We start from the raw sequence: 22,917 nt of genomic DNA, 5'->3' as shown, positions 1-22,917 counted from the left end.
AAACTTCTTGTTGGCTGTAAAATGGCTTACAGAAACAGATGTAAGCCGAACTAGTGGGCTTGCCATAAAAATGAGTGTATGTATATTTAAAGGTTTAATGAAAGGAGGTTGTTCTATTAATTATTCTCTATTTGCTGTTTTTAAAGTGATGGTCTCTTGTTCTCTTCTAGCATCAGATAACAGTCAGCGATTTCGAGAAACCTGCTTTGCGTTTGCACTGACGCCACAGCAAGTGCAACAAATCAGCAGCTCAATGTAAGTGAGTTTGACCAAAAATACAGCATTTAAATTTCAAGGGGAAAAAAAAAAAAAAAAGCTCAAATACCAAACCTAGCTCGCCCCACATAAACCTAGCTCACTCCACATCTTTCATTTTAAAATGCGATCTTCAGCAACACAAATGTATGCAAAGTGTCTCAGAATACTCGTGTGGGGAATGTTTTCCTCCTTTGCATGTACGCTGATGGAGAAGAAAAGGGTGAGGAACTAAATAACACCACCACTGTCTGGTGGTTTCCTTTGTACTAAGTGCTGTGTAAATTCATAACTGCCCTACCTGCAGCCCTTTCTCACCCTCGGTCAGATCCTTTTAAGTTCTATGTAGATTTGGTGTAAAGATGTTCCTAAAAGTGACCAACAGAATTTTCTTTATAGTATACAAAAAAAAAAGGTAGGCAGATGAGAACATAACCGGTTTATTCACCTTGGAAAAATAAAAAGTGCACTGTATCTTGCGTGGTGTTTTGACTGACCAGAAGGCAAGTGCGGTATGTAAAGGGGTTTACGTACCTCTTACAGCAAACTCTGACAAAACATGGAAGAACCTGTTACACAAACAGCGTGTTGTAACCTGTTTTCTCTCTTTGCTAGGGATATTTCTGGGACCAAATGTGACTTCACAGTACAGGTCCAGCTAAGGTATGTATTCCTGTGACCTGTTCTCAGTGGTTTTGATTTTAAAAAAGCCAAATATTTACTCCCTGACATGTCAGGCTTTCCTGTATGGAGAAGAGTCTCATCCTGCTGTAAAGCTTGCTGTTGGCCCCCTTGGAAAAAAAGGGAAGACTTAACTACTTGTCTCTGTTCCACGCAGCTTTCCTGAAGCTCCTGGTGGCCCAACATCTGGCATGTCAAAAATTCTGCATGTACTTAGCTGTAACCAGCTAATTTCTTCCTTTTTTTTTTTTTTTTTTTTTTTGTTTGTTTGTTTTTTTTTTTGTTTGTTTTTTTTTTGGTTTTGCGTACGCTCCTCTCTTTTAGGCTGCAACCCTCAGGTTTGAGGTGCCTGGGCCTTCACAATTTATGTGCAGGGAGGGTTATTTTTTCAGCAGAGAGGTCAAACACAATATCTGCTGGTTGTGGCAAACCACAGTCTCCTTTTTTTTAGGGAATGGAAGGCAAGACTTCAGGAGTGACCAGTTCTGGTCTTAACCCATCAGTTATTTTAGAGGCTTTGACAAACTTATCATAAGTTGATTAAATCCTACGCATCCGTGTAATTCTGTGTAAGTCAGTAAAGGTGATTTCACAGCTTACTCTCCTCCACACTGGCTGTCTTGCCTTTCATCCTCCTGGTCCTGGAGGCTGTCTCAGTTCTCTTGCACTGGGTCTGCTGCTTGCATGACCCCACAGTGAGCAGAAAACAGCTGCTTTTGGGGCTCGTTCACCGGGATGCCCCCATCTGCTGCTGATCAGCAGGTCGGGCTGGCTTGGTGTGGGGTCAGGTGGACAACAGGACAAGGAGGGAATGGCAGAAGATGGGAGCAGAAGGCAGCAGCCCTTGCTTGCAAGCAGCAGGCTGTTAGGGTCAGTGTTGAGTAGCTGTACCCCCACAGGGGGTGCTTTGGGTGGCTGGGGCAGGCCCCTGGAAGAAGCCCAGTGGAGCTAAGAAACTCCTCTTGGTTTGTCCTCTGAATATCTATGGTCTGCTCTCTTGGCCTGTACATGTTTTATAGGGCAAGCAAAGCTGTATTTTTTTCTTGTTGCTCCACCAGCAAATAAGCCTTTGAAATATCAAAGCCTCTCCGAGCTTAACTGGGAAGCTTGAGGTAGGCACCAAGATAGCATTTGATGCCGTTTGCTGGCGTTGGAGTTGAAGAGGCTGTATGTGCTGTCCTCTGCGAAGGTCTTGCGTTGAAAAGTGGTGGGAAAGAAACGTGGATGATCTCTCTCTTGTAACAGGAACCTGCACATCTGAATGAGTCCATTGTTAGGCAGACCCAGCCTGAGGAATTCAAGACATCTTGATGAGAAACCTCTGACTGCCTAGATCCAAACCTGTAATTTTGGGGTGCTTTCCTGCTTAATGATCCGCACAGCTAATCTGGGAACTTTGTTTAGCAAGATTTGGCATGTTTTCACAACTCAGTGGGAGGAAAAAATGTTCATTCTAGCAAGTGGTGGTCTTTAAATTACATCAGAAATGAGTGGTGATGGAAGCTCTTTGCTTTTAGGTTTTGTTTATCAGAAACCAGTTGTCCACAAGAAGATCACTTCCCACCCAATCTGTGTGTGAAAGTAAATGGGAAACCATGCAGCCTTCCAGTAAGTAAGATGTTATTTTGACATACATAATTGGATAGCAGTGGTAAGAGCTGTCTGTCAGGAGTTTGCCTGAGAATGTATCCTAACCTTTGTTTTCACGTTTTGGAGCATTTGAATGAAGATGGATAGATGAATGAAAAAGGTAATTAAGTAAATTGTTTCTCAGGAGACCAGCCAGTAGATCAGGAAGATTTAATACTCTGAAAGCATGACAGTAAATTTTCATTTGACAAGCATCCGCCGAGCCTGGCTAAAATTGGACTATTTTGGAGGCTGCGTGTGCTGGGAACAGAGCATCAGTGACCAACAGGAGTAGTCCTGGGGCAAAGCACGGGGTTGGGTTGAGCAATGTTAGCTTGGCAGGTTGAATAAGAGCACTGAGAGACAGCAAAGCTGCTTTTTAATGTTCCAGCGGGCAGGGTTAGGGTTTGGAAAGTGTCAGGCTTAGCGTAAAGAAGAAGGACTTGTGAAATATCTCGTGTTTGCTGTCCGACAGGTGTATTTTTAAACTGAAGAGGGAGCCTGGCTCAGGTGGGACACAGCAGATACTGCCGTTGGGTTGGGGGGAGCGGGGAGGGAGAAGGCAAAAGCACTTTTCTTATTTTGCTGAGAGAAAAAGTACTTTGATTCCCAGGGCTATCTTCCACCAACCAAAAATGGTGTTGAACCAAAGCGACCTAGCAGACCAATCAACATTACCTCACTCGTCAGATTATCGACGACGGTACCAAACACAATCGTTGTTTCGTGGACTGCAGAAATCGGAAGAGTAAGTGACTTTGCTTGGTGCACAGTGCTGTCTGAAGCTTACTGATTTCTGCTTTGGCATCTGCTTGAAAGATTTGAAAGATAAGCAAGTTTAATTGTGCAGAAAATGCTTCATGGTTTAACAGTAGGATGTTCCTTCTTTTGGTTGTGTTTCTGTTACTTTATGCTAGGCAGATAGGACACGCTCCCTTAGATCAGTAGTCCTCCAATTTTTTGGCAGTGCGAGCTCTCCTTCACCCACTGCCTGTCCATCTTTGACTTGGTGAAGGCACAGATAACAAGTTCAAGAAATAAAACTAATTTATTTGTCCTAACTTCAGGCATTAAGCACTTCCTGACTTGGGGACTTGACAAAAACCAACTTTAATAAGTCAGTCCTTGAATCAGCGCATTGCTTCTGCTGATGACAAAACACTGGATGTGCACTATGGCATCTGTATGGGCTTGAAAAATTCTGGCTTTGCCACTGCAACCGTGCTTTTTTTGAAGTCCTGTGAATTGTCCTGAGATGCAGCTTTGTCCAAGAACTGGTCTGTGTGCAAAGCCCAGGACTCCTGAACCAGTGTGGAAAAATGCTCACAGCTCAACCACGCACAGCAGGCGGTCGTAAAACATCCCGGTGGTATTTCACTCCCTCTGTGTCATGATGGATTTCTTTGGGGTGTAAAACAGCCGCCAGTTACATCACAGAATAAATAATGGCAGAATGAGTTTTTTCAAAGTTGTCTTTTATCTAACGAGAACCACAGGTGTCAGAAATAATGATGTAAAATATACCTATTTCGGTTTGTTGCAGAAGTATCTGCACACAAATTGAGGAATCTGGTTACTGCTTTCAGTAAGGAGCTGTGCTTTTCCTTAACATGAATTTAGGGAAAATAAATGTCAAGTCTGCATGGACTCCAGGCTGTTCCCTTGTGAACTAGCTCTTTTCTCAGCTTTCATAGATATTTCAGCTGTAAAAGAGTATAATGGCTAACTTCTAATTTACAGTATGAAATCAAAGATAGGGGCAAATTCTTGGTGTCCTTGATGAGAATTATGTGCTGGTCAGAACTTCCCCACTCCTAAGATCTAATGCTCCCTAATGTTGGAGGCCTTGACAGTTAAATCTGGGGAATTTTATTTTTAGATGTGCCTGTGTGGAAGAAAATTTGAATTCCCCTCCTCCCCTCCCCTTAAGAGTCAGTTGCATGCCTCAACTCGTGCGCTCTACCTTTCCTGAAGTCAGAATGGTGATTTTTACACAATCTGTTTCAAGAGCCTTCTGTACAAGATGCCTTGGGCAAGTTCCTAGCTTTGTAGATTCAAGCTGTCTGTAAATAATTTCACAATGTTAATTAGCTTTTTTTTCTAACTTCTATACTAATTGAGGCATTAAACAAACAAGTTAAAGCAGTAGTGGTTTTTAACGATGTGAGAGGCATTCGTTGCAAGAATAAAATATTTAAAATGTGTTTCTGATGCTATTTCCATTTGTGTAATTCTATACTAAGATGTATGACTGAAATCCTGTCTTTGGATTATGATGACATCCTAAATAGTGGTAGATGTCACAACTGGATGGATTTTTTGGATTTGTTTTGTTAGTGGAAACCTACATGACAGTTGCTGGGGGCTAAGGGGGGGGGGGGCAGCTCTTTCATTTCTCAATTTTAAGTATATGGATGCAGCTACAGGTTCGGAGAACGCTCTTTATATCAAAAAGTAAGTGTGAGCATGCAAATTCTGTGCTTCCCTTTTTGTTTCTAGGGTGTGGGGGTGGTGGCGATGATGCTGGTGAATGCATAGTACAACATCCCATTTTTAGAAGGATGGTCTTACCTGCTGGTAGTAGCTTGCAAGAGAAATGAAAGCTTCAGGAGCCGTAGGTGGTGCTCTGAGACCCCTTAGGGATGCCAGCAGGAGCTGCACTCCTGCCTGCCCTGTCCCTGTAGCAAAAGGGGAGCTGGTGGGGAGGTGTTTGCCCTGCCTGCATGCCAAATCACCTTCTGGAGGGGCAGAAGCGAAGATCTCCGGCTCTTTGCTGACACAAATAAGGAACATTCGCCTGGTCTGGTCTGCCAAAGGGGAAGGACAGGCGGTGGGGAGTGGCGATTTCCTGCCCCCCTTGCTGGATCCTGAGAGTATTCCTTGGCCCCCTGGCACTGCTGAGCTCTCACTGCCTTACTGCTGCTGAGCTTCGGCAGTGGATTAGCCACAGACATTTCACAGACAGATAAGTGCAGGAGGATAAGAAAGGAAGGCTGAACAGTGCTTCCAGACCGAGTAGGGGACTCTCCAGATGATGCATCTTAGTTATTACTTTCAGAGAGACACAACTGTTGTTTTTTTCCTCTTTTGAAAAAGAAATCAGCTTTTATTTTTAAAAAGAAAAAGAAAAAAAGATCATATTTGGTCTGACAGCTTCCCTTGGATGTGTTGCACAGCTGTAGCACCTAACATAATTTATGTGAAATTACCCTTTTAAAATGGGCTGTAGGCTACATGTCCTGATTTAGATGTAAGACTTGTAGAAGAGCCCTAAGTGCTCCTTTGATAGCTGAAGGAATAGCTTGTTTTGCAGCTAAATCTAATCTCAGTGAAGCCCGAAGTCGCTCTTGTTGCATCTCTAAAACTGCAGCCCTGTGAGCTTCCTGCAGCACCGTGGGTTTTGTTTAGGTTGAAAACTGCCTCCTGACGTTCCCTAACTCCTTCAGAATTGCAGGGCCCTGTCATCGTGTAACAAAGGGCATAAACATTGCATAAGATGCAAGCTATCTCCTGATTAAAACGGTTTTTATTCTGATTTTTTTGTCCTGTTTTCCAGAACTATTCCATGGCAGTCTATCTGGTTAAGCAGCTATCCTCTACGGTGTTACTGCAGAGGTTGCGAGCAAAAGGCATACGGAACCCCGACCACTCTCGAGCACTAAGTATGTCTGATGCACTTCTCGTTTAAAAAGGAAAAATAGCTTTTGTAAGCGAAGATTTGAAATAGAAATAGAAATACTAACCGAGGTTTGGACTTCCTACAATTCTCTGAGTTTCGAGAATCTGATAGTGGTGTTCTTTGTATTCAGTTCCAATTCAAAGACTCAGAGGCTTTTGTTTGTACTAGGAGCCAGTCCAGGAACCCTGTTGACACTGTGTAGGGAAAAATGCAAGAGAATCTCTTTCAGTTCAGTCATGCTGGCTTTGTTTCTTCAGAATACAACAACTGTATTTACATAGTTAACTGGTAATTCAGTACCTCGAGCAAGCTGAACTAAATGGCAAATACTGAACCTTGATGCTGAAGTGCTGGGGGAAGGTCGTCGTCAACATGATTTCTGTTCCTTTGGCACGGTACTGTGGTTGTGGAGAGGGCTCCTGGAGATAAAGAGTCTGGCACAATGCTCCCTCCACTCCCCTCCTTCCAAATTTAGTGTGAGGTTTGCTGCTTTGTTGTTTTCTCTGACAAGTACGCAGCGGTATAATAAAAATGCAAACAGAATCTGCTACACACCTTTCTTTTCAAGGGAAAGGATGAAAATACCAACACCTGCCAGCAGCTGTTGGTCAGACTCGTTCATGCCCTGGTGGGGGATGCTCAGATGATGTGCGTTGTGCACAGCACGGGACCTTCCACAGGAGGGAAGAAATTAGCCCACCAGTAAACGCAGTGCTACAAAGCCAGTGGTATATAGCACCGGGCATCAGCTTGTGCTAATCCAGTATGATTCACAATGCACAAAAATCCAGAGTTTTTCCAGGTGGCTCCTGCTTTTTGTCTACAAGGGGACAATGGGTGTAGGTACGGTTCATAGAGCAGGAAGAATGTGGAGCTGTGACTTGTTCATTTAAACAAAAGCTGCTTATAAAACAGTCCTTATAGATAAAAATAGAGGTTGGGCAGAGATGAAAGACTTCTGTAGTTTCACTGTTATTTTCACTGCAGTTATTTAAAACACAAATTTTGTCAGGGTACTTCTGTAGTTTTCTATTTCTCAGTTTGCTCTTCAGTCTTGAATCACAGGATTGCTTGATGAGTATTGCAGAGGTTTACATAGACTTGTCCACGTTTGAATTACCAAAGTTTTTTTTTCTTGAAGTTAGCAGTAGTGTTAATGTTGCTCATTTTATTGATGGATTTTAAGTAACTTCCAGCTATATATTTGTGTATATATGGAAAGACACATCTCTGTGTAAATATTTTTTCTAGGGATCTTGGTTTAAGATGAACTTTTCCTGTTTTTAGCTTAAATTATCATTTATGATCTTTCTAGACAATAAAGACTACTTATGTTACATATTCATTGTGCAGGTTTGAAACAGTAGGTACTGCTGTTTGCTTCCAGTAGATATGGTAAATTGTTTAGCACAGAGTTTTAAATCTGTTTTGTCATCATTTTTTAAAAAAATCACTATAAAGTTAACATTGTTTTTCTTTCAAATAACAGTTAAAGAGAAACTGACCGCAGATCCCGACAGCGAAATAGCAACAACAAGCTTAAGAGTTTCTCTTCTTTGTCCAGTAAGTGTTCTTGATACCCTCACAACTGATTCTGATCAAAAGGAAAAAACTAGCTGTTCACAGACAAGTGTTTGTAGAGGTTAGCTTGTGCACTACCTTTGTGGGGATGGGATTCTGTACTGAGCTTAAGCATGTGCTTTGGCCCTGAGCAGATGAGTTATTCCCTTTACTTGAAAATGCTATGCAAAATTACATGTAAGCATACATTTAAATCTATCACTAGATCATGTGAATGTGCAGCTTGGGTCCTTGGTTGTGATAAAACCACTCTCAGCAGTAAGGTAGGTGAATCTATCTATTAAAAACAGCTCTTCAGATGGTGTCTGTAGCCAAAGAGTTGAGCATCTTTTAGTTGATTATATACGTGTGTACACTTAAAATATTTCATCGACTTAGATGAAAAATGAAGCAATGTCCTAGAGGATGTTCAAACAAAATTTGTCCCAGCTTTGAAGTGGGAGAGTCCAATTCCAGTGAATGTGGAAGAGGCAGGCTTAATGTTTCTTGGCCTGTTAATTGTTTAACCAAATACATGCAGGGATAAGCAGTAGGTTGTACCTGGATTTGTTACCATTGTCTGAACTGCACAATATCAATATTATGTGTGCTTTCTTTTAAGCTTTGGGACATGGTGCTATTCTTGTTTTAAATATCATGCACCTCCAGAATACTGAATTGTTCTGTGTTGATTGACACATTGTCTTTATTGCCGTATAACTTTTTAACCTCTCGTCAAGATTAAGGATGCATCTGTTTCCTGGTTTGGCTCAATCCACTCAAGCTTGACACGAAATTCTCAGTTCTGAAATCTAAAGAAAGTTGACTTCATTTATTCTTAGAAAATGATTTTTCAAGTTACTAAATACCTGCTTATACTCTAACAACATAAAGATAAACTTTTTACGAAGCAAACCTTTTATATCTAACTGCATATTTAACACAGTTGTTACTTTTTATTAAAAAAAAAAGTAGATTATCTGTGTGGTATTTGCACAATCTTCAGTCTTAACACTTACCATCAGTGTTAATATGGAGAACTGCAAGTAATATATTTACTTACAAGCATGTTCTGTCTTTCTGTAAGATTTAGGAATTGTCTTTAAGATAAAATCCTGATCTGTAAACTTAAAACCTCATAACTTGAAATCTTAGAAACATGTAACACTATGAATCACATCGAAACTACTGCAGATGTGGAACACTGAAGTGTTTCAGGTCCACACCTGGTAGTTCGTTTTGCTGAGTCGCTTTAGTTAATTTTTGTTGTGCAGTCAATACTTTGTTATTCTAGAAAGTATCACAGCAATAACCCCGCTGCTTTTTACGTCATTCTTCAGGCATGATGTTTTTCCCACTTTATTAGTTTCGAATACAGACAAAAGTAGTGAACAATTAGTAGGAATTAAATGACTCTAAGAGTTTAGAAGTACCTATGGATTAATTCGTTATCCTAATCTTCATGCATCTTCTGGAATTACTTTTTTTTGTAATTTTTTTTTTTTTACTTTAGCCATGCTTAGTTTGTCAAAACTGCCACTTCAGGTAGTCAGGTTTCTATCCTGTCTTAAGTTTTCTGGCATACTTCAGTTTGCCCTAATTGTGTCCATTTGATTTCTAAATGCATCTTCCTCCTTGCTGACTGTGATTCAGATCAGTTATTAAAGCAGGAAGATACAAGATTAGGTATTTGTAAACTTGCAATCCTAAAAACAAACGCGTCAAGTTCTACTTGTCTTTATCAGTTTTGTCAGGGATTAAAATGAAAAACTAATCAACCATTAGGCTGCAGCTTATCAGAAGTGCTACTTTCTTCAGTATTTCCTCTTTGAAACGTAGTTCTTATCTGATAGGCATACAAACAGTCTGTGGCAACATATTTGTCTCTGTCATTTTAATACTGCTTACAAAACGTGTATGCTTGAGTTTGTTCCAGCACGTTCCGAATTCTGTGCTGTTTGATCTCACTGTAGCTCTTGGAATAATCCATCATTGCAAAGCTCTTTGGGACAGAGCCTGGCCCTTTCAAACTGTCCTGTGAAGAGAAGGATGGCTAGCAGGATTCAGACTGTCCTCAGGTCTGAATGCGTTTTTATTATAAGCTCCATATTTTCACCTGCTGGTTTGTAATCATTTGGCTTAGGCAGATTTTTTTTTTTGCCTGTACTTTGTGCTCACTTTCTAATGCTTGAGTGGAAAGTGGATGCCTCGAAAGTATGCCTTGAATATGCTTTAGTCTCCAATAGCAGAACCAAAGCTTAAAATATAATGCATCTTCGGGTCTGTTGATGTGAAGATGCTGTTCCTCGTATCTCATTCATTATGGGTGTGATTCTGTCATGTTATGTACATGTGTGTACTAACAAAATAAGTGGAATTGGATAGCTGGATAAATAAGAGTGGCAGGTTTAGATTTTATAACCTTTATTTTGCCCTAAGAAAAAGCACAGGGCGAGACAGCTTCCTCCGAATGTGTTTTGGATTGCTGCTGAGCTTTTTTTAGCACAGAGGCCTGCTCTCCCTCAGAGACCGTGTAGCGCAGAGAAAAAGCTGCCCTTAACTGCTGGCTGAATCTAAGAATCAGCAGGCAAGGAGGCTGGGCTGAATCTGCGTTTCAGGAAGGCACTTGGATTCATGTTCCCCCTCCTCTTTCCCCCCTGGAATAAAAATAAATAAATCCTCGGGCTCTGCAGCAGGACCAAATATTTAGCTGAACAAAAATTCCAAATCTAGCATTTTACTGTAGGTTTTGCAGCGTTGTTTACAAATTCTTAGCTCCTGTTCTGGGTGCATTTTTTAACATGAAGAGATAGCAATGTTTTGTAAGCTAGTAAAAAAAAAAAAATAAAAATAATAATGCAGTGTTTCTTCAGCTGATGGGAGGCAGGGATCAAACAATAACACTATTGGGAAAGAGTTTTTCAAAACTTGGGATGCATCCTTTCTTTTGTGACCTTTCCTTTTTGTCAGTTCTGGCACAGCTTGGCCAGTGTGGCAGAGCTGATCCGGGATGTTCAGTGCCAAAAGTGGGGAAAGGAGACGTGGCTCGTTAACGCTGTGTGTGCTGCTTCTGTCAAAGCCAACTGCTGCATAGAAGTTACAGGCACGGTTCTTGTACCAAAAAATTGTGATTTTTTTCTGGTTTAAATCACTTGGGAGCGTTTGTTCTCCCTGCAGCACGTGTCTTTGACCTGTTTGCTTTTCTTTTGCATCGCATGGAAGCATCCAGGTTTTATCTCCCCTACCCTCACTCTTGCTCCTTGCTGAGCTAGGAGACTCGTTTTGTGCCCAAAAGACAAATGAGCCATTGACCTGCCATCTGGGAGATAAGAATCCATAACAGACATGGATCAGGGGGCCTTGCTTTGTCGGGGGTTGATTATGTGATAGAAATAATGTGCTTGGTCATGGATTTTGGGGGAGGGGGTGCCAACCACATGGCGCATCCAGCACCTCCTGCTGCCTGAGCTCTCCAGCACCATTACTGCAGACTCCCCAGGGAGTTCTCTGCTCCCCTCCCATCTGGTGGCAAGTTTTGTGACAGTGACTGAAAGCCAGGGGGGAAGAAAAACAAGCGAGATCTTGTAGCTGAGCTGAGTTTGCTGAGAACAGGGTGGAGGGGTTTCTGCTTACAGGAGATGCAAAAAGAAAAAAAAAAAAAAGTGCATCATGGAGGAAGTAGTGGGCTGTGAGAAGAGCCTTTGTTCTTGATATTGTTTTTAGTTTTTTGATATTCTGAGATTGAGTGCCATCCTGTGGCACCCGTCTTGTATTGCTCATAATCAGTATGCATGACCACATCGCTTGCTTAGGCCAAACCAAAAACAGTTCCTCCTCCTAGCTGCTGCTGCAGTTGGCTGAAGGTTTTCAAATCAAGTAATCGTGTATTTTGATCAATTACATATAACTTCAAAATCCTTGGTATAAATAGTCCTTAATAAATCTCTTTTTCGTGTTTCTGTTTTTTCCCCATGGAGGGGAAAGTCCTGTTTAGATGTTCCTACTTCTTAGTTTTAGTGAGGTCAGTTAAAGCCCTTCCTAAACTGCAGCATAAGCACTTCACCAGCAAACAGCTGCCTGTTTTTTGGGGAGAAAAAATAAAAAAAATAAATCTGATTAATGAGAGAGGACTTTCACTGCCTAATCAATTTTGCATTCGTTGTAATCATATGTCAGTGTTTGGTTTGGGTTATCATTGATTTATCATTGATCAATCTAATCCAAGTCAAGATATTCCTGTTCCTAAATTCAGTCTGGACACCTCCTGTGGGTACCACTCCTGTGTTTGTCTGCTCTGTGTAAGCACCCAGCTGTGCTTTCTGTAGTAAGCTTCAGGAAGCTCTGCTGGCCTGCAGACCCCTGCTGCCCTCCTGCTCTTCTACAAACACGAAGGAAGGGTGCTCCCCGTCTGAAGGCTTATTTAGAACTTGTTTTCTCCTATGTCATCTTCCACTAACATTTGCAGACACTTTATAAAGTTGAAAAGATGTAATGTGTGGTAGGGGATAGTCAGCTGTTTGTATTTTACATCAGAAAAAGGGCAGCAAACGTTCAGGGTAACTCAAGTGTATGCATAGCAGTGGTGTTTAGCACAGGGGAGGACGTATAAAATAGCTTCTTAAGAGTTAACAGGTGTGACTTATTTTGTGAGTAGTCACTTTCTGACAGCTCCTTGGAGAAGGCAGTGAAAATAACAGAGAAAAGTACCAGGAAATGAGCTGTAACACTGCAAATGCATTTCTGTATGCTTGCTTCTGAGTGTAAAGTCGAGTAAGTAATTATAGCAGTGCCCTGATGGATGCAAGGTGGACAGCAGTTTGAATGCACACTTTGTCAATTGTCAACTATGAATGAATAGGAGAGGACTGACCCATGTTCACCAGATTTTACAACACTAACAATCACAGAGAACTGTTTTTTGTGGTTTGTCCAGGACACTGGTATGCTACAGATGGTTGGTGGGCTCTGCATGTTGATGAGGGGAGTATGGAGGATGTAGTCCTCAGTTTCCTCGATCAAATGTAGTTAAAAATTTGATTTTTAGTAACATTTGTGTTGACAATCAAACCTACATATGAGGAAGGAGGGAGTAATGTACTATGGCATTTGTTCTAATTGAAACTTAAATTTGTGAGTTCCTTCTCAAGTAGAATTCATCCTGTCCCTGTATCTATTCAGACAGAAGACAGAAAAGCCCTGCTTGTTAATTTAATGACAAAGTGATGCAATCTTGTTGTTTTTTTCTCTTAAAGCTTGGTAAAATGCGGCTAACTATACCGTGTAGGGCCTTGACTTGTTCGCACCTGCAATGCTTTGATGCCACTTTGTATATCCAAATGAACGAAAAGAAACCAACTTGGGTTTGCCCTGTCTGCGACAAGAAGGCTCCCTACGAACATCTCATTATTGATGGGTAAGTACAGCTTAAACCAAAACGAAGGGTATAATTTACACTTGTGTTACTGCATTTGTGCAGTACAGAATATGTTGCTCTGCAGTCCTGGTTATCTGGCTATGAGCTGCTTTAAGCTACCTCGTCTTTTAATTTCCCTGCTGTTAGGAACTATTAACGAGTTGCATCTTCATTCAGTGTCCTGGAAGAATTGTGGTGGTCAGACCGTTATAATTAATAGCAATGAAAGGTGTTCTTTTCAATCCCAGGTAGACTTTTTGAGCTATTGTGCCTAATGGACAGTTATTCTTTTTAACATTCCATATTTCTGGATTTCTAGGTGAAAACAGCACATTCCATTTTTTTTTTTTCCCTTTTTTTAAATGGGGCAACTGCACAGATCTGCCAATTGATAAGACATTCATGTTAGATCAAATTGATACTGCCACCTTGCCCCCAGGACGTACATACGATTTCACACTTGAGGGGTTGCTATATAGAGAAAGTGACAGAGATTGATTCCCTCCTACTGGCTACCTGCAGAACATTAGGAAACAAATATCAGTCTCTATGAAGAAATGCTGGATAAGAATTCCTGGGTTTGCAGTTTGATTCCCTAGACAGGAGCCTTTTTTCTGGAGTGTGATAAAGGAGGAGAACAGGTAGAGTATCTTGGAGAACTATATATGAATGTTTTATGGAAAAGAATAAAAAAAAAAAAAATGAAAACCACCCACAAGCCTTTTTGGAGACATTTAAGGCTTCCACAGGCTGCTTTAGATTCAGGGAGCCCTGAGCTTACATGTCCTCTGCTTTGGATCAAAAAACTGTAGGGTTCCTTCTTCTAGCTTTACAGCCTATACCAATAGAGGCTAACAGTAAATAATTCAAACAGTGTGTCATCCTTATTTCTTCTTGTGTTGCCCAGTGTGGATGGTGGCATTTAGGTGACGTAGCAGCAGAATCCCAGAGAGAAAGTTCTTTCTAGAAAATCTTTTAATCTGGGAAAAAGCAAACTTTCTCACTAATTAAAGCAACACTCTTTGCTAGGCGAGAACCACATGAATAGTCTTGGTCAGAAGCTGGAATTCCCTCTGGGAGTGATGTTGTGCCAGCATCCTAGACGCTTTAGGAGGCACAGCAGGGAGAAGAGTCTGAGTTTAGATTCCCATGCTCAGACTTTGTTAGGAAGTTTTCACTTAAAAAGGAAAAAGAGGAAATACTAGCCTTGAAATATTCAGCTGTAGGGATTGCTTTAATTACTTCCTCAGTTAAATATTGTTGAATATAAATAGGAGTAACTGAGATTTTTCATTTTTCCTTCATTTTGGGAAATGGAAGGTTCTGTGTTTTGAGATTTGGAGGATCCTACACCTGTTGTTTAAGTGAATGTGCAGATTTGTATTGTAAATTTATTTTTCAATAGTTTCTTAAGGAATCAGATAAGGAAAGGTTAGAACAACAAAAGTTCTCGAGTCTTTTTCAAAACTTATTCAAACTTATGCTAATAATAAAGATAGTGAATTTACTGAATTAGAAATGAGCTAAGCTCTTTTTGAGGACTGATAAAAAAAATTTTTGATCGACAGGTTGTTCATGGAAATCCTGAAGTATTGTACAGACTGCGATGAAATTCAGTTTAAGGAGGATGGATCGTGGGCTCCTATGAGATCAAAGAAGGAGGTGCAGGAAGTAACTACATCGTACAATGGAGTTGATGGTAAGTCATGTTTTGGGACATACAGACTGACTGTCAGACTGTTGAACGTTGCACTTGCTGCTATTCCTTTAACTTTGATACAAGGTGCTTATTTTTGCACTTTTTTTTGTAGCTTTTGATAAACATTTGTGGGAAAGATTACTTCAGTAATACCTGCTTGGGGCTGGTGTTACTTCTAAGGTATAAGGAATGTTATATAATATTGTCTTCTCTTCTAAGTTGTAAGCTTTGTGTATGAAGGCATATCATAATTGTGATGTTACGATGATTGTAGGGTTGCTGAAAGCTACAGCTAATAATGTTGTTTGACTTTGTGTAGGATGCATAAGCTCTTCCATGGAACATCAGGTGTCTTCTCACCAACAATCAAATAAAAATAAGAAGGTAGAAGTGATCGATTTAACCATTGATAGCTCATCAGATGAAGAGGAGGAAGAACCATCTGCGAAGAGAAGCTGTCCTTCCATATCTCCAGCATCACCATTGAATAATAAGGGGTGAGAATTAAGTATGCAGACCAATGCAGAGAGAACATATTCACAATGGAAATATTGATGAACTTCAAGATAAATTGTATCTAGAAAGTTCTGTATTCAGATTACATCCTAAGTTAGAAGTTAATAGCAAAGGAATTCAGTCTCTTCTTGGAAAGCCTGAAAAGATTGCAATACAAGAATGTTACATACGTTGTACGTAACAGAAGGTATCATACTTATAACATTACATATATAAGGGATGTGCAGCACATAAAGATAAATATATACAAATTTCTATAGTTGTGAAAAAGTAACTGAGTTTTTAGGTGTGTAACAGTGAAGTTTTTTAATTGCATTTGTGAAAATGAGTATAAAACCACACAAGAGGTGGTGGCTTAGAAGTATGTTTTTGTGGGTTTGAAAGTGTTTTTGTTCTATGGAGAAACAGAAAAGCAGCACATCTGGAGAGAGCAATGAGAAACGACCTTGGGTGTGGTATGGGAGTGTGGGTTTTGCCAGTGATTACTACCAGTAGTATAGTGATAAAGAATGCTGGAATAACCTGATTATACCTAAGTAGCCGAGCTGTTAATAGCACACTGTTTACACAAACATGTAGCAATGAAAATTGAGGCTGAATCTAAGGGATTGTGCAGACTCATTGAGGTGCTGGAGCACTGGAGATGGTGCAAGACTCACTGAGGTGTTGGAGCAGCATCTTGGTACTCTCCAGTGAAGCTTTGAGATTTAGTAGGGGAGTTGTTGCACATCTCTCACAATGTTCATTATGTGTATTGAAAAGTTGACTTTGTGTTAATTTTAAGAATAGGTATAACCTGCATGGGACAGCAATAAAAACTTTCAAACGCTGTACTTTTAGCCTTAAAGCCAATATTAGATTTTACACTCATAACAAACCCTCGTTTCTTCCAGCATTTTAAACTTACCACATCAAGCATCTCCTGTGTCAAGAACACCAAGCCTTCCAGCTGTTGACACCAGTTACATCAACACGTCGCTTATCCAAGACTACAGGCATCCATTCCATATGACACCTATGCCTTATGACTTGCAAGGTGAGCTTCTGTTTGTTCATAGCTGTAAGTACAGCTCTCTAAGCAATACCATTACAAAAGGATTTAAACAGTCATTTTACAATCCAGTACTACAAAATACTATTTTACACCCACAGAAGATGAAATGGTATTTTAAAAGAAAGTTTAGGTTAGTGTCTTAAGGTTTTAAAAGCCTGACTTCAGACTCTCTTCATTACCAGAGGTTGCAAGAAGTGTAATCAGTTTTATGCTGATTACGTTTATTTCATTTGAAAATAGGGTGGAAAAAAAGTGGGAGGTGCTTGTTTTGAGAAGCTGAATTTCTTTTCTTTGGCTCTTCACAGGTTTAGACTTCTTCCCTTTCCTGTCAGGAGACAATCAGGTAAGTTGAGGAGAATCAAGTCACGTGGCAGATTTCTTTTCTGACTTCTTTTCTGAGAAGGGGTTGCTGGCATGAGTGTTTAGGTGAGGAAGGAGCAGACTTACGATGCAGTTGTGAGTGCAGGCAGGCTGCAGCTTTTTCATATACAGAGAAACTGTAAGCAGACATAAGCATTGCCATCCTATTGGTGTAGGATGAGGCATAACACAGGTAAACACTTCACTTCTCAAGGGTTTTAAGCTAATCATCTGCAGCTGGACCTTCAGCCATGGCTGAGGATCATTCTACAATGCACCAGCCACCTCCTGAATTTTTCAGACCTTATGTCTGGCCTTTTGCTGCCTGACAGCGCTGGGCCCCACCAATGGGACTCTTGTCAGTCCTCTACACAATTCTGAGAGTCAGGGCAGCTCCTTTTTTTTTTTTTTGAGGTCATTTGCCTGTTCACTCTGCCACTTTTTTGTAAGTGCTTACTGAAACAGGCTAGATTGGTGCTCTCTCCTCCAGTTTTGGGAACTAAACGGTTCATTCTCAAAGGGAGTCTGGGTTGGCAAGCCCTCTCATTTGATTGCTTTTCTCCTGTGCCTTCAAGAAGAGAGGGGGGTCTGGGGTAGTTCACCTTCCATTTCATCCCTTCATGCCTGTTCTGCCATCTCAGGTGGGAGAATCCTATTAAATGTAGAAGGGATACTTCCATAACAAAGCTAATTCTGACTAGAGCCTGTGTAGTAGAATTTCAATTCAGAAAAGCTGTCTTGACTATGCTGATATTCAATAAAAAACACAGACATGAGAATTACTCTGAAATGAGTACTACAGAAATCTGGCATAACTATACCAGTGCGTGAGTGTCAGGGAACAAGGCCAAATAGCCTGCTTGATGTTTCATCAAAGTGGAAAGAAATACCAAGAGTAAAATCACCTTACAGGTAAATTGCATTTAAAATCTGATTATTGATAGCTGAAGTTCTTGCGTTTTGGGGGCTGCCTATCAAAGAGATTAACTTCAGACAGCCCTTGCTGCCTTCTGATGGAGCTAAACGTGCTATTTCTAAATGTATTTTTCACTGAAGTATGCTTTCCTCCACCAGCAGTGATTAGCACATAGTTTTACCAGCTCTGGTTGGTGACCTCTGAGTGGAGGAAAGGGATGGCAAAATGATTCTTTGAATTTTGGGGAATTTTTCTAACAAGGAATTTTACGAAGAGGTAAAAGAGTGCTGCTTCTTACAAATTCTGTTTGGGTGTCTTGCAGTACTGTTACATTTCTAGTGATTATGCTTGCTAATGCCAGTATTTCCAATCTTTTCTTTGGCTTCAGAAATCAGGGGCTGCAGAGGTAAAAGTTCACTGCATCGGTCCAATTACCTTACAGAAAGGTTGAGTAGACGAGCTGGTGTGAAATCCAGAAGCTGTCAGAGCTGTAGCTTACAAGTATATTCTCTTGTGCTGGTCTGAATCAAAACTATGGTGTCTGAAATGTAACTTGAAAATGTTGTTTTTCCCCCCCAGCATTACAACACATCCCTTCTTGCTGCTGCAGCTGCGGCAGTTTCCGCATCAGATGATCAAGAACTCTTACACTCTCGTTTTTTCCCATATACTTCATCTCAGATGTTTCTCGATCAGCTAAATGCAGGAGGAAGCAGTTCTCTGCCAGCCACAAATGGTAGCAATAGTGGCAGTAACAGCAGTCTTGTTTCCTCCAACAGCCTGCGAGAGAGTCATGGTCATCCAGTTGCAAGTAGGAGCAGCACGGACACGGCGTCTATCTTTGGTATCATACCAGACATTATTTCATTGGACTGATTTTTGGAGCAAATGAACTTGTCAGCGGAAGTCTTTGTGCTTGATTTTACTTTATGTTAGAAACATAGACAAGTTTTTTTCCTTTTTTAGGGAAAAAAATTTACATGTACAGAGAACAAAACTATATTTTCAGTTTTACTTTTGTATATAAACCTAAAATGGCCTCACTGGTAAAAATAACAAAAAAACACAAAAAGAAAAAAAAAAAAAAAAAGAAGGAACTTCAGTTCAATTTTATGGATGCTGAAGATTTTACACCTGTGCATTTGTCATGTCAGTTACTTTTTTTTCCCCTTAGTTTGGACACAAATGGCATTATTTTTCTTCACAGTTACATAAATGGGAAAGGAACTGAACTTTTGAAGTTCAAACGTGTAGGAGGGTATTTTTTTTTTTTTTTTTTTTTTTTTGCCTCTTAGAGACATTTATATGTGGTGGTGGAATCTAATTCCCCCATCTCATTTTTAGTGCAGATTTTATTATGCTTGAAGTGGAATAAACCCTACCCAGACTGTTCCATACCATTCCCTCTGTTTGCAGGACAGCCTTTCAGGACTGTGTTTTGTCACTTCTGGTTCTGTGTGACCCTCTGTTCAGATGACATTTTTTTGGAACTCCATGCTTCAATCAGGCATGTTGCAAGCTCATTAGTGCACCAATTATTCTTGAGGGCCAGACTCAATAAAATCTTAGGCTGAGAAATTACTTGGCTGTGCTTATGTGGGACAAGACAGAATTTTTTTATAGAATCTAGCCCCGACTAAAAGCATCGACATATTTGACTGTAGGTTTTTGTTTCTAATAACTTGCTATGAAATCCTTTGAAAATAACTGAAAATCCTAATCAAAATATTAAGCATGTGTCAGTTTTAACTTTGTGGAACTGCTTGTGCTTTCCAGTTAGCCATGCGTGTATAAGCGGCCTACTGAAGCGAGGCCTATCTCGTTCTGTCTGGGAAAACCTACTTTTAGCTGCCGTAGATCAAATTCCTGCTTAAAAGCGAACTTTTCAACAAAAGGAAGAAAATACAAATACCAGCGCGCTATTGCATGGTTTGTGCAGCTGGTAATGGTTTTGGTACACTGTCTCTTGATTTCACATTCATCAAAATTACGTTGATATTACGTGTCCAATGCGAGTCTGCTAAACCAAAAACTAATCCCAAATGCCCTACCCTGCACTTAAATGAATTTCTGCCTATTGAAGTCTCTTAGGGTAGCGGGTTTCATATTCAGTTTTCTCTTTTTGGACTTGCAATTACTGATTTCCCAGTTTTTCAGTATGTTTATGTTGAACTTTTTGAGCCACACTTACTTCCTGGTTTCTTTTCTGTTTTTTTTTTTTTTTTTTTTAGGTTGTGCATGACATAGGAAAATCTTTTTTTAAGAACTGGTGGATCATTTGGGCTGATCCATTCTTGTTACAGAGAGAAATGTGTAAATAGCTGGAATGCAGTTTTTCAGGAGATTCTTTAAAGTAAGAGTGGGGGGAGGGAAGGAGGTGATTCTCTTGCGTCCCAAAGTCCACGTCAGAGAGAGTAAATATTTCCTCTGGTGTGAAAAATATTTTTTTAACTGGTTGAAAGTGCAGGTAACAAGTTTATCAGGAAAGAGAGTAAGGAATACTAAAAATAGCAGATTGTTGTCTGAATTTTTAATGTCCAAAACTGCAGCTAGTTGCTTTGAGCATTGACAAGGGCCACCTTTTGCCTATGAAGTTGTCTCAAAATCTTGCATTACTTAAAAAAGAAAAAAAAAAGAAAAAAAGAAAAAAAAAAAAGAAAAAAACTTTAATCCAAGTAGCATTAGGTATTGCTGTATGATCAGTTGTATGGTTATTTGAAAGGTTCACATGATTATGTGGCATCAAAATTGTTTTTAGTGTTTTTACAGCATCCCTCTGCCACTAAATAGTTGACTTGAATTTTGAAAACAAATGTTTGTGTTTATATGTATATGTGTGTGTATATATGTATTTATAGATCTGTGTGTGTGAGTTAAAAGTGAGTTAAATAGTTTTTCCCATGCATGTGTATTTCATACATATCTGGCTGATATATATATATATATTTCACCATACACCAGTTTTATAATTTATTAAATGTCAGTTAAAAAATAAATAAAAGGATAGAAAATGGGAAATACTTATTTTTTAAACTCAGTCTGATTTTGAAGTGATTAAACCTACATTAGGAATATGTCTCATACATTTTAGTCATGAATCCTAACCTGGTAACTTCAGAGCATATGCTTTGCTATGATACCTTTTGTAAATCTGGAGTAACTCCGGTCCTTCCCCACTGCCATCCGGGTAACTGGGAGCGTGCGTGTCCCCAGCTGCTGGAGCACCTAAGAGAAATTCTGGAGAGCTTTTGCTGATGATTGCACAACGTTTCCGTTGCCTGTATTGTTCAAGGTGAGATGAAAAACAGCTTGCGTCAGTTTTGACGATGGTATTAAAATCCTGTTAATTCACGTATAAAATTAATCGTGGCAAGCGTATGGTAACACAGAACCTGGCACCTTTCTGCCTGTGTTAGTTTTTGGAAAGTGAGGTCAACTGATGATGTCTTCCACTTCCTCACAAGTTCCCCTGAAGGGAAGGAAGGCCGCTCAGTTCTCTGCGAACTCATTTTCTAACCTCATCGCTCTACAGAGAAGGGGGAGAAGTGTTCTCAAGTCCTCCTTTGTGGTATTAATCCCGTATGCTTTGTGAGTTTTCCTATTTCATGCTAAGGTGTTCTTTATAGTTGATAATTCTCTGTGCCTCTGACCACAGTTAACATTACTTGGTAGAAGTCTCAGTCTGAGTTCTCGAAGTTCCCTGCAAATGTATCTCCAGAGGTTAATCCCCGTTAGTTTGCAGTACCTGAAGATGCAGCGAGGTGACCCAGCACGTTCCTGGCTCACGGTACTGCTGGCTTTGCTGTAGCTTCCGAAGCTCCTGTAATCCTTGGGCCGGTGGCTTCGTGTCCTCAAATTCTTCACTAGAAGGGTTTGGGGTGCGCACACGCCTGCGTGATGTGTGTAGGTACATCCACACGTGGCATGGGGAAATGCTGCTGCTCCAAGAGCAGGGTGGAAGCAGCTCTGAATCACTCTCGTGGGCATTATTGGTGTGTCTTTGGGAAGAACAGAACACACTGAGCTATAACCTAGAGCGTGCATTGCAAACACCGTGGTACGTCCACAGTTAAAGGCGAGATAGCGATTTGGGCTTGCCCATCCCTCTCCACGGCAAGGATTCAGTAAGGCAAGGATTGAGTAAGGCAAGGATTGAGTAAGCCTTCCAAGGACGGGCTGCCTGATAGGTTTTCCTTGGACTGTCTTGGAGCTGCCTCCTAACACAGAGCTAAGGACTGGGAGGAGAACAAGCTGGAAGTTAATTCTTTGCTGCAGTTCAACATTTCAGGGTTTTAAGCACACTTTAAATATTTTCAGAAAGGGTTTTGTTTCGTCAGTGTAACTGTTTTTCTTTCTTTTTTTTTTTTTTTTTTTAACCAGAGCTTAGATTTCTAACAAGGGAAAATTGCTGGTGGTCCCCGAAAGTGCTGCTGTTAATTGTTTTAATTAACAAAGGGAAAAATGTATATAAGCAGAATATTAAAATTACCATTAATTCCATGAATTTAAATCTGTCATTCATTGCCTTAAAACTTTCTCTTAGTTTCCATACGGCATGCCAAACCAGTAAATGGCTTTTAAAAATGTATAGTAGACCAATGTCAGTTTGTATAAAAGTACCAAGTGAAAATATTTATTATATGCATTGGAAAAAATGGTTTACCTATTGAATGTTACCTGTTTATGTAGAAATCTTTAGATGTAATAAAAAGCATTCAGCTATGTTGTGTTCTCTAAAAAAAAAAAAAAAAAAAAAAAAAAAAGGGGGGGGGTTTGCAGGGTGCTTTCTGTGAGCTCAGAGTTGCAGAGGAGCCTCTTGAGCAGGAATGCTTTGCTTGGAGATGTTTTGTGGCATGGAGTGGTTCAGGCTTGGCTCTCCCAGCTCTGACAATGCTGCTTTGTTTTGTGAGTACACGTGAAGTGCCGTTCCCTTTTGCTAGCTTTTCTGCTTTTATTTGGGTAGTGTTTACCCAGCCTGAGAGGGCAGCACCAGCCTGCTGCCATACGGGTGTGTTCTGGGGTGATCCGAAGCGATTCTGAGCTGATCAATCCCTGGGACATCCGAGCTTTTATTTTGTCTGCAGCTGAAGAGATTTGTTAATCAGCTGTTCTGGTTAATAGAGAAGTATTAAGCACGGTGCTGGATCATTTCTAA

The 22,917-nt window shown here is 40.4% G+C and overlaps 1 protein-coding gene across 6 annotated transcripts in view; it reads left to right on the top strand.

Moving 5' to 3' along the window:
• The window catches only part of PIAS1 (protein inhibitor of activated STAT 1), a 52,844-nt gene extending 32,058 nt beyond the window's left edge, over positions 1–20,786 (top strand). For 3 of the 6 annotated variants that reach the window (XM_084532313.1, XM_084532314.1, XM_084532312.1), the window contains exons 3-14: positions 171–255; positions 871–918; positions 2,454–2,544; positions 3,179–3,313; positions 6,122–6,227; positions 7,734–7,807; positions 13,057–13,217; positions 14,786–14,916; positions 15,236–15,413; positions 16,326–16,468; positions 16,792–16,829; positions 18,342–20,786. In XM_084532313.1, the coding sequence (XP_084388439.1) occupies positions 171–255; positions 871–918; positions 2,454–2,544; positions 3,179–3,313; positions 6,122–6,227; positions 7,734–7,807; positions 13,057–13,217; positions 14,786–14,916; positions 15,236–15,413; positions 16,326–16,468; positions 16,792–16,829; positions 18,342–18,638 (1,487 nt within the window). In that variant the 3' untranslated portion in view covers positions 18,639–20,786. Of the gene's footprint in view, positions 1–170; positions 256–870; positions 919–2,453; positions 2,545–3,178; positions 3,314–6,121; positions 6,228–7,733; positions 7,808–13,056; positions 13,218–14,785; positions 14,917–15,235; positions 15,414–16,325; positions 16,479–16,791; positions 16,830–18,341 lie in introns of all 6 variants that reach the window. The other 3 variants (XM_084532317.1, XM_084532316.1, XM_084532315.1) reach the window with 2 other exon arrangements.
• The last annotated feature ends 2,131 nt before the right edge of the window (positions 20,787–22,917 follow it).

This window comes from Aythya ferina, assembly GCF_964211825.1.
Source record: "Aythya ferina genome assembly, chromosome: 11".
NCBI lineage: Eukaryota > Metazoa > Chordata > Aves > Anseriformes > Anatidae > Aythya > Aythya ferina.
This window is presented reverse-complemented; position numbering and strand designations above follow the sequence as displayed.